Source organism: Dromiciops gliroides, chromosome 5 (assembly GCF_019393635.1).
Source record: "Dromiciops gliroides isolate mDroGli1 chromosome 5, mDroGli1.pri, whole genome shotgun sequence".
NCBI lineage: Eukaryota > Metazoa > Chordata > Mammalia > Microbiotheria > Microbiotheriidae > Dromiciops > Dromiciops gliroides.
In genome coordinates this window covers 296,767,273-296,779,075 of record NC_057865.1, presented here as the reverse complement: position 1 = coordinate 296,779,075, position 11,803 = coordinate 296,767,273, and the positions used below count along the sequence as shown (strand labels likewise).

The window sequence follows — 11,803 nt, the reverse complement described above, 5'->3', positions numbered from 1 at the left end:
CCCTTGCACAAGAAGCTCTACTCTCTTCCCACTGCTTCCAGGATAAACTATAAACCACCCACACACACACACCCCCTCCCTTTTGTTGTTGAGTCATTTCAGTCATGCCCGACTACCAGGGTTTTCTAGGCAAAGATACTGGAGTGGTTTGCTGTTTCCTTCTCCAGCTCATTTTACAGACGAGGAAACTGAGGCAAACAGGGTGAAGTGACTTGCCCAGGGTCACACAGCTAGGAAGTGTCTGAGGCTGGATTTGAACTCAGGAAGATGTCTTCTTGACTGCAGGCCCAGCACTCTATCCACTGCACCATCTAACACTCCCCAACACCCCCCCACCACCACCACCCAGATTTGGAATTTAAAGCTCTTTAAGATCTTGCTCGGGAATCTATCTTCCCAGGCCCGTTACCCACATCACATGATCCAACTTGCTGTGGCCAAACACAGCCTTCCACAATCTAGCTTGAAGCATTCTTCCAAAACGTCTCCTCTCCCTCTTCAGAAAGGTCCAATTACTTTGAAGAGGCCTGATTCCCTCCACCCCAAATCACTTTGTATTTATTGTGTATCCTCCAGTTCTCCATAACCATGTTTGATCCCAACTTGACTCCAAGCTCACTTATTTTTGTATCTGTATCCCCAGCACCTAGCACAACAATACATGGGAAGGGGTTTGAAACACTTGACTGAATAGAGTGAAAACTGTGTGCCTAGAAGTACACAGAAGATAGAGCCAGAAAGCTCACTCAGACCAAACAGGCCAATGGAGTTTGGACTTGGGAAATGCACAACAGCTGGTGGTGAGGACACCAAGTCAGCTGAGTGAGAGGGGGAAAGGGGAAGGGGAGAGAAAGAACAGGGAGGCAAACAGGGAGGATCTCCCACCATGGCAGTGAGCCACGCTGAGCCAAGGTGGGCATGTAGAGAAAGGGAGGGAGGCCATGACTTCTGGAAGGAAAGAGTCAACAGAAGGTGACAATTGAGATGAGGAGTCAAGGATGACACAGGGCTTAGGGGGCTGAGAGAGTGGTCCATACGTCAGGAAAAGCACTCCTGATGTGGAAAGGGAAGATGCTGTTCCAGGCATGCGAAGTTTCAGCAAAGGTCATCAGAAGGCTAACTCGGGGGGATGATGTTTCGGGCTGTCCCTCATGAAGATTGTCTAGGGAGCTTCGATCTGTGATGGCAGAGGCAGTAAGTACTCTTATCTAGAAACCATGGACTCTTTTCAATGAGCAGCATTTATTATGAAAACACCATGAAGATACACCGTAAAGGAAACATGAATTAGAAGGAAGTTACTTGGAAACGACAAATACTATTTTATTGGGCTTTCCAGCTCATAAGCAAATAGGGAAATGATGAAATCACTACTCAAGACATGACCCCCAGGGCCTGCTAACCCCCTGTATCGTTATGTACCCCCTGCAGATGCAGCCTGGACCCAGGCTCCGAGGCTGGGTGGAGTCGTTCCCAAGTACACTCAGATCAAACAGGCCAATGGAGTTTGGACTTGGGAAATGCACAACAGCTGGTGGTGGGGACACCAAGTCAGCTGAGTGAGTGAGGGGGAAAGGGGAAGGGGCGGGGGAGAAAGAACAAGGAGGCAAACAGGGAGTACAAAGCATTATCTCTACTCTAACACCTACCTCCCTACAAGCACGGACCGGATGCTAGGCAGCAAGTGTACAAAAAAGCTTTAAGCAAGGTCGGTGATGCCTCAGTTCCATAACATATTACATTACACAGCCAAAGGAAAAGTGAGTCACCTAACTTCTGATACTGATGACTAACATTTGGACAAATCTGTTGTTGAGCCTTGAATCATGACTCTGGGGTAGAACTCTGGGTCCCACAGTCAGGGACACCTCAGGTCTCAGAAGGCCTTAACATTCTACTCAGGATTCATTTTCGAGGGACTCCAAAACCCAAATAAATCCTTAAGGAAATTCTACATATGTCTATGGAATGCAAAGTACACTACTGAGTAGCTTGCTTTTCACGGCCAATAATGTACATGCCTTTGAGAGCACTTTAGACGTTATCTTAGACAATAACTAAGAAGCAAATGGAGCACATGCCTCATTAAGAGCTGTGGTTCCTGGACCCAAATATGCCAATCCAGAGAACTCAAAAGACCACGCCTGATTCCCTATCACTGCTGAGGGCCAGAAAGAGTTGTGGAAACCCTCCCCATTATTTCAGCAGCACAGCCAACATCTCTGCCAAGTAGTTGAAAAGGAGATAGAGTAACCTCCATTTTTCCTTCAAGTTGGTGACCTGCCTAAGGGAAAAAATGGAAAGGCAGAAATGAGATGAGGGAGAATCACCCTCCTGGGCTGGGAAAGGGCTGAAGGATGGTATGAAAGAGCAATGTGTCGGCAAGACTGTTCAAGGGATCGCCAGCCTTACCCTTAAGATGGCCTTTCAAAGGGTCATGAGGGTCTTTAAACCTCTGTATCCCAGACAAGGTAGGAAGATCTGTGGTAAAGACTGGCTGTGGAAGGTTTAACTAAATGAGATTTAGTGGGAAAAGGCAGTAAGGGGAAACGCTGCCTGATAGATCTATTATTCACTGAGGCCAAAGGGGAATCTGTTAATAGAAATGTTCAAACTTTCCAAAAGATTGTGACAGGGTTCCATGCTAAAGGCCGCCTGTCCACCCAAAAATAATTCACGAGGAGATGAGCAACCTGTTTCATTACAGATGGGAAACTGGCTTCAACTCAAGAAACAAAGAGTCATTATAAAGTGGCCTGTCTCTGCAAGGAGCCATCCACAGAGTTTCTCACCACTCAGGGTAGGACTGTTTGTTACATGATTATCCACAGACTGGAGAAAAAAGGAATACTTAGCAAGATCTCCAGCTTTGAGGGAGTCCTCTGGGTAATGATATGCCCAGCCAAAAGGGATAAACTAGAACAGCAGCTCTTACATCTGTTCATGAGCACCAGGAAAATAGTTTATGGGTTCCAATGTTGGGGAAAATAATTCAGACTATATGCACGATATGGATTCTGAGTTGTGATGACCAAGAATAAGACTTAGATATCCGGGACCATTCCCCCACAGACCCCAGCCCAGTATACTAGAACCAAGAAGATGAAACCAAACAGAAACTGTTAATCTCCCTTTGTATCCAATTATGCAGTATCCACATCTCAAACGCCATAACTAGTTCTGGAGATGAGAAGAGAGAGAGAGGAAGAAAGAGAGAGGGAGGGAGAGGAGGAGGGGGAGGGGAAGAGAGAGAGAGGGGGAGGAGGGGGAAAGAGAGAGGGAGAGAGGAAGAGGAGGCAAAGGGAAGAGGGGGAAAGGGAGAGAGAAGAGAGGGGGAGAGGGAGAGAGGAGAGGGAGGGAGAAGGAGAGGGGGAGAGGAGGAGGGAAAGGGAGAGGGGGATGGAGAAAGGGAGGGGGAGAGACAGAGAGAGAGGGAGAGGGAGGGGGAGAGACAGAGAGGGAGAGGGAGGGGGAGAGACAGGGAGAGGGAGGGGGAGAGACAGAGAGGGAGAGGGAGAGGGAGGGGGGGAGAGGGGGAGAGACAGAGGGAGGGGGAGAGGGGGAGAGACAGAGAGAGAGAGTACTACCATAAGATCTAGGGAATGAGAACAGACCAAAAAAGCTGAGATTACTCAGTCTGTGAAACTAAGCACCCAGAGGGGAGATGACTAAAATCTATGATCTACTTCGATAAAAGTAGACTTGCCCACCAAATCTCGGCTGACTAGACCCAGGACTAGAAGGGCACACCCTGAAACCTGAAAACAAACAGAAGGAAGTCCTACCTTGCAGAGAACGCAGCACAGTTACTGAACGTCATCATTTGAAGAGGTGCTACAAAGGGCTGGTTTTTAAAGGGTTTGGATAAATTCATGGATGATGGACTCATAATGGAATACAAAGGAAAACTGATTATATTTGGGGCACATCCTTGTATCCCAAAACCCATTGAGAAAGACAACAACGACCTTCCTCAATGTATTCCATGGTTACTATGAAATAGAATACTGTGTTGAATTAACAATGGGTCTGATCCAGCAGGACAATTCTCAGGTTCTAATAACCATATTTTCAAGATAACTGGGAAGCACGAATTCGCAATTATTCCAAACCAACAGAAAGATGAAATGTGTAAAGGTTGAACTGCCACAAAGTCACCTACATACACTACATAACTCCATCCTTGCCATCCCATCTTACCCTGGGCATGGGGAGCCTCCCTATACATGGGTTGAGTAAATACAAAGGTGATAGGGGATGTTAGGTAGCGAGACAAGGCCCAAACACTGCTGAAAATGACCAAATCTAAAAGGACTGGGACATCAGGCAAGCTGCCCCCGGCTGCCTCCTCCACGCCATTCAGCTTATTGCGCCATCTGTACCACAACGGCTTTCCAAGCTTTGTCTTTGTCAAATTCCTTCAATGTGTTATTGGATACCTGGAGAGCAAAACATTTCAATAGTTATTTCATCAAATGTTGACTTTATTTACAAACGAAATGTTAAAACGAGCTGTGTTCCTTATACCCCAATTGGAATGGACCCACATGATAATTTTAACTTAGTTAAAATTTTAATAATTTTAATAATTTTTAATAATTTAAACTTAGTTAAAATTAGTTCTTTTCCTCTAATGAAAAGGCAAAGGAGAAAAACCAGGCCCTTGAGTGACTGTGGAGGCAAGTCTATCCATGGGGTTTCCTGACATTCTCATGAACCAAAATCTCACTGTCATTTCCTAGCAACTTCACATGCTCTGGCCTCTCATCCTTCTCCCTATCTTCCATTCCTAAGTGCACCCCCATCCCACATCCCTAATTTTTGCTACGATTTCAAATGACAGGCAAGTGCAGAAGGCAGCAGGCAGCACCCACTCATACGGCCGAATTTCAGTAACCTATCATCCTTTCTCCCCTCCCTTTCTCAGCTGAATTCCTTGAGAAAACAGCGTGCCCTTTATCTGGTACCCATCCCTCCTCTCTTCTGGCACTCTTTGATACCCTCTGTAATCAAGCTTCTGAGATGGTCACTCAGCTGAACCTGCTCTTTCCAAACTTACCCAGGACCTTCTAACTGCCAAATCCAAATCCAAAGACCTCTTTCTGACCTTTCTGCAGCATTGGTCAGCACTGATCCCCTTCTGCTAGATGTTCCCTCCTCCCTGGGTTCTTAGGACACTGCCCTCTTGCTCCTCTTCCTTCCCATTCAACCACACTCTGAGTCTCCTTTGCTGGATCTTCATACAGGTCATGCCTACTAAGTGGGGGTACCCTGCCTCTGCCCTGGACCCTCTTCTCTCTCTGCTCTCCCTTGGTGATCTCATCAGCTCCAAAGGGTTCTTTCTATTATCATCTCCCTGTCAATAACTCCCAGACCATCACTCTCCGTGGAGCTCCAGTCTCACATCACCAAATGCCCAATGAACAGCTGCACGGAGACATCCTGGAAACAGAACTGGGCTTTCCCCCAAACCTCTCTTCTGACTCCCCTGTGGCTGTGCGGGGCCTGCCTTCCTTTCCAGTTGTCCAGGCTCACAACCTCAGTGTCACCCTAGTCTCCTCCTCCCATTTATAATGAATCGCCAAATCTTGTCATTTCCTTTTCCACACTATCCTTCTCTCGGATCACACAGCCACCCCTCTAGCTCAGGCCTTTGCCACTTCCTGTTTGGGTCAGTACAACAGACTTCTTTCTAACTGCTCTCGCCCTGCTCCAATCAATCCTCCAGCTGCCAGAGTGACTTTTCTAAAGCATGGGTCCACGTCACACCTCTGCTCAATAAACACCAACAGCTCCCGAATATTTCCAGGAACAAATATTCAAACATCGAGTCCTTTTGTTGGGAAATGTTCTTTCCAACCCAGCCCTTGCTTGCCTCTCCAGTCTTACCTTCTGCCCCCTCCATGCCCTCCACGGTCAAGCCCAACTGGCTGCTTTGAGGTACCTTCCGCATGATACTCCAGATTTGATCTCCATGCCCTTTGCTATGTCTGCTGCCAGCACGTGGAATGCTCTTTCCCCTGCCCCCTTCCCCCACTCCATCTTATCTTCCCTGGCTTCCTGGAAGAGCCAGTGCAAGCCAGTGTCCCCTGCCCCAGGAGGCCTTGCCAGCACCAAGCCTTCTAAGGTCAGTCTATGTGTATTCTGTATTTAACTCGTGGCTTCTGGCTTGTAAATGTTGTTTCTCCTATTACAATGTCATCTCTTGGGTGGCAGGGACTCTTGTTTATTGCTTTGTAAACAACACTTAGCCGGTCACACAATAAGTGCTGAATAAACGCTTAATGACTGATTGATTAAAAAAGCCAAAGTTCTACCTCACTGTGGCAACAAAGAGAAGAACACTTTTAAAAATTAATCACGGGGCTAGAAATATCCCTGATTTCATTACCGAGAAAGACACTCACCTCCACGGTTTTGTAGTCTTGCTTATTTGTCTGGGGGGCACCCCAAGATGAGTCGTGCAACTTCATTTTTATTTTATAACTGACACATTGTACGACAGTGCCAATGGTAAGGAAAGCTTGGATCAGTAGCAGCAGCATTAGGAGCAACAGGAGGACATCATAAGATTGCTGAAACAAATAGGAAAGATTTGAAATGATGACGGGTGGGAAGCTCCAAGACTGTCCTCACAGAAAGGGTAAAGAATAGATAGGGGTCTACAAGACTGTTGTCTCGGGTGCTGTCCAAGTGTAGGGCTTTGGCCCTTTGGGCTGGTTTCCCTCCCTTTTACAATGAAGGTCCTCAGCTTTGTCTATAATCTCTAATGTCATGTCCAGAATGATATCACCAAGATCTGACTGACTGATCAGTCAACAAGATGAAAGAAAGAAGAGGTGGGCTCTCATATGAGATCATGGATCGAAATCTTAAAAGCAAAGCCAGAGGCCGGATTTGAACTCAGGTCCTCCTGAATCCAGGGCCGCTGCTTTCTCCACTCTGCCACCTAGCTGCCCCTAAAGCTTTACATTTAAAATAACACCCACTCAGTGAAAACATCTCTGCTTCCCACTCTACCTGGGCCCCCCTATTCCAGTGGACAGAGTCCCTGCATATTCTGTAGCTCTCTAATACCCTCCCCCCCCAACTTGGGTGAAGCAATTGGGGTTAAGTGACTTGCCCAGGGTCACACAACTAGTGTCAAGTGTCTAAGGCTGGACTTGAACTCGGGTTCTCCTGAATCCAGGGCCAGTGCTTTATCCACTGCGCCACCTAGCTGCCCCCCAATACACTTTTAATGCAATACTCTGTATTGCAGTTCTCTGTTATACGTATACCTCATAAACTCCAGACAAAGTTTGCAAAGTACTTGGCCAACTTTAGAGTGCTCTATAAAACTTAAGTTGTTGTAACTATTGTTACACCAGTATTGTATTGTCATTTTGTATTTTTAATAGTACCTAGGAGATCTCTGCAAACAGAAGGCATTTAATAAATGTCTCGATTTAATCAATCTGTTTAAAAATGGTCTTATTTTTTTTAAATGAATCTATCTACCTACCAAAATATAAAATGCTTCAAATCACTAATAAAAAGAAAAATGGAAACTTTTTTCTTTTTTAATAAATATTTTTATTTAAAGTTTTGAGTTCCAAATTCTCTACCTCCCTCCCTCCCCACCCCCTTCCTCCCCTACCCTCTCCCTGAGGCAGTAAGCAATTAGAAATGGATTATACATGTGCAATTATGTAAAACTTTTCATATTAGTCATGAAAAATGGAAACTTTTCAAACTCTGAGGTTCTTTCTCTCATAGCCATCAGACTGGCAGAGGTTATGTGGGGACCAATTTTTAATTGGGGAGTGTTAGCTAAGCGGCTTGCCGCAATATTGGGACAAGGAAGGAGACCGGCAGCCACCCTCAAAACAGAGCAGGATTTATTTTAACAAGAATGGACTTAAAAAAACACATACACACACACACACACACACACACACACACAAATAGGATTAGTAGGATCAAGGGAAAGGAAATAAAATGGGGAAAGGGAAATTATACAACCTGAAAAAATACTACCGCCCAGGAATCAGCTGAGAATACACAACAGAACTCCTGTTGCCTTCCAGCTTCCAGCTAGAATGCCCAATTCTCTTCCCCCAATCCCAGAAAAACCCCACACAGCCCCAGCCAATGGGATGGCTGCTCTGACAGTCACATGACTGCCCTCACTAGGCTTCCAATCATTATAATTTTGCCAGGCCCATGTAGATGTCGGTGAGTGGTGATGATGTGAGGTGCTAGCGCCATGGCAACGACTACAACCAGTGGGTGGAGCACTGTGCGGTTTGTGAAGCCCCAGGCCAGTGCCCGCTGAGGCATACAAATCTCAAATAACAATTAATTCTTTACAATTACAAAAACAGAAAACAGCAACTGCTGGAGGGGCAATTGTTGGGGGAATGGGGCAGGGCACACTAAGGCTGGTGAAGCTGGGAATTGGTCCAGCCGTCCTGAGAAGCAATTTGGAATTGTGTTCCCATTGTCACTAAACTGTGTGCCCCCCTGACTAGGGAATACCACTATCAGTCACACCCAAAGAGAGAGAAACAGTCCTCATGGCTATGAGAATGTTCATAGCAGCATTTTTTGTTGAAGTCAATTAAGTGGAAACAAAGTGGGTGCCCATCAAGTGGGAACTGGCTGAACAATAGTATGTGAGTGAAATGGAATACTATTGTGCTGTAAGAAATGAGTATTATGACAGATTTAGAGAAAGCCTTGTAAGCTACATGCAGAGCAGAACTGCATCTTTTGTTACTTCCTCAAAAGTAAATCAATGATACATACTTTGATGGCTGGTGGATAATCTTTAAAGATGGCCACAATTTTCATTATGCTGAAAGATAAATATCCAGAAGCCGTGAACAACAATGGAGAAGTGATGCTGCATATAGCAATCAGAACTTCAACCTATACAAAGCAAGACAAAAACATGGCATTTTAAGTTCAGGATTCTCTCTGCACACTGAAGGAGTGAACAAGCAGCAGCAGCGATCACAGCTGTCCCTGGCCCGATTTCATCTGTTCTGCCTTTATTTCTCACTAGATGGTTAGGTCCATCCTCTAGCAGTCCCTGAGGCGGCGGTCTGGGGATTTGGTGGCCTCCTGCCAGTGATCTCCCTCTTTTTAGGTCATAGCACATTAGGAATGATGGATGGCATGCAGAAATAGAAGAGAGATCATCCAGGCTAGGAAAGAAGCAGGCCGGTCATTTAACAAAAGTAAAAGACAAACACAGACAGCCCATACATCACACTGAGATCCATATAAGCCAAACCAACAGTGCCAGGCACTGTACTTAGCAGGGAGGATACCCAGAGGGACAAAAATGGTCCCTGTTCTCAAGAAGCGGCTTCTAGTATAATGGGAGAGTTAATGTGCAAACAGCGGACAAGATCTCAGAAGGAAAACAGCAGCAGGAAAGGCTTCTTATGAGAAGTGGGATTTTAGCTGAGACTTGAAGGAAGTGAGGGAAGCCAGAAGGTGGAGTTGATGAGGGAGGGCACTGCAGGTATGGGAGAGAGTGAAAATGCCAAATGCCAAGAGATGAAGTATCTTGTCTGTGGAACAACAAGGCGGCCAATGAAGTATAAGGGGGAGGGGGGACAGTGTGCAGGGGGGGAATAAGGTAGGAAAAGACTGGAAATGGGGGTGGGAAAAGTTTACAAAAGTCTTTGAATGCCAAGCAGAGACTTCCTGAATAGGGGAGTGTTATGGTCAGATCTGTACTTATTTTGACAAGTGAGTAGAGGACAGACTACAGTGGAGAGAGGCCTGAGGCACTTAGACCCCACCCCCCACCCCCAGCAGCAATGACAGTAATCTGAGGGTGAAATGGTGAGGTCTGCCCCAGCTTGGGGGCAGAGTCAAAGGAGAGAAAGAGAAATGTAGGACAGATCTTACTTAAACTAGGAGAGGTTACTGAGAGATGCTGGTAGAGGGAGAGCCTGGAAGCCCAGAAGTGACAAGGCACATTCTGACTCAACAAATGAGCTGAAGGGTATGAGGGTATGAGTGCTGGGGATGGTGGGCAGGAACGCCCTCTCCCCATGCCCCCAAAAGCAGCCTGCACCCTCTTCTCTTTTCTCTCTAGACTTGGTGAATCACTTGGTAATTTCATCAACTTGAATTCAATGATCATCTCTATGCTAATGATCCTCAAATCTCCATATCCAGCCCTAACTTCTTTGCTGACTTCCAATCTCACATCTCAAAGTGCCAATGTCAAACCCAGAAGTCCAGTAGACCCCTAAAGCTCAACACGAGTAAAACAGAACTCAGTATCTTTTCCCCTAAACTCTCTCCACTTCCTACCCTCCCTATTACATCCTTCTAGTCCCTCAGACTAGACTAGTCATCCTGGACCCTCCCTTTGTTCTCACACACCCCCGATATCCAAGCTGTGGCCAACGATTATTGATTTCACCTTTGCAACATCTCTCCCACACGCCCCTTTCATGACAGGTAAGGGTCTTTCTGCCTCGAGTTTCTCCCCCTCCAATCCACTCTTCATTCAGTCACTAAAGAGATGTTGCTAAACTGCAAGTCTGACTATGTTACCCCCTACTCAATAAGCTCCACTGGCTCCCTATTTTGGCTTTCAAAGTCCTGCATGGCTTGTCTGCTCCTGCCTTCCCAGTCGAGTTCTCTTCAATCCAGTGAGACCAGTCTCCTGATTGTTCCAGGTATTTTTTCTGGCCACCCTCGAGGTCTGGAATGCCTTCCCTTCGTCACCTCCATCTCATACTTTTTTGTGTGGTCATGCTTAATACAATGCCTAGCACGTAGTAGGCATTTAATTCTTACTGACCATTGTGAACCACATCTCACAGGAGTGAAAAGGAAAAATGTTAAGATGAAAGCAAGTTTGTCACCTATGGAACAGTCCGCACAGAAAGCACAGTGGAAGGAGGGGGTGAGAATGTGAGTTAGAATGGGATGTTGTGGAGTTTGGGTTGAGGGAGATATAACCATGTAACATCAAGAGCTCAAGATGAAAGTCCCCTCCACCACCACCGACACTCTCTGTCCCACGGAGAAAAGAAGGAAGAACAGGGATAACAACTGCACAAGTATACAACAGTGGAGAACGGAGGTGCACTGATAAAATCAAAGAGCAATTAGATTGTTAATACATACAACTCATACATGACCATCAAAGAAAAGCAATAACGTCTACAAATAAGATGCTGAAGCACCGAAATAATTAGTGATAAGGTTGAAAATAATCTTTGTCTGAAATAAGCCAACACAAATTTTCTGTCCACATAAGCACTGTGTTCCACAAAGGAAAATGTCAACAATAAGTAGTGCTTTGTACCCCACCCCACGTAACTTAAAGTTTATCAAGGAGGCCACACATTACAAGCATATTCGACCTCTCTTACAGATGGAGAGACTTGGAAGCCAGAACAACGCTGTTTAACAGTAGAATTTTATTAGCAAAATAACAAGGAGGGTCACAGGAACACAGGTCTCAGAGCTAAGAAGGGGCTAATGGGCCATCTAGTGTGAACCTCTCACTTTTCAGATGAGTAAACTGAGGATCAGAGAGGAAATGTGATTTTCTCAAGGCCATGAAGGTAAGGAAGCAGTAAAGTTGGGATTTACATCCACTTCCTATGACTATGAACCCAATGCTTGTTCTTCTAACTCCATCCCTTGGCTTGTAAGGTCATCGATTTAGAACTGTGAGAGAATATAGGGACCATCCAAGCTCCTCATTTTGGAGATGAGGAAACTGAGCGGATACGTGACTGGACCAAGGTAGCAAAGGTAGCGTACACGAGAACGGGGATGT

At 45.8% G+C, this 11,803-nt stretch overlaps 1 protein-coding gene across 2 annotated transcripts in view; it reads right to left on the bottom strand.

The window, feature by feature from the left end:
* Positions 1–3,731: 3,731 nt before the first annotated feature.
* The window catches only part of MLC1 (modulator of VRAC current 1), a 32,526-nt gene continuing 24,454 nt past the window's right edge, over positions 3,732–11,803 (bottom strand). Inside the window, exons 10-12 of one of the 2 annotated variants that reach the window (XM_043965452.1) lie at positions 8,791–8,913; positions 6,408–6,575; positions 3,732–4,439 (exon numbers count right to left, since the gene is read on the bottom strand). In XM_043965452.1, the coding sequence (XP_043821387.1) occupies positions 4,365–4,439; positions 6,408–6,575; positions 8,791–8,913 (366 nt within the window). In that variant the 3' untranslated portion in view covers positions 3,732–4,364. The remainder of the gene's footprint in view (positions 4,440–6,407; positions 6,576–8,790; positions 8,914–11,803) is intronic. The other variant, XM_043965453.1, reaches the window with a different exon arrangement.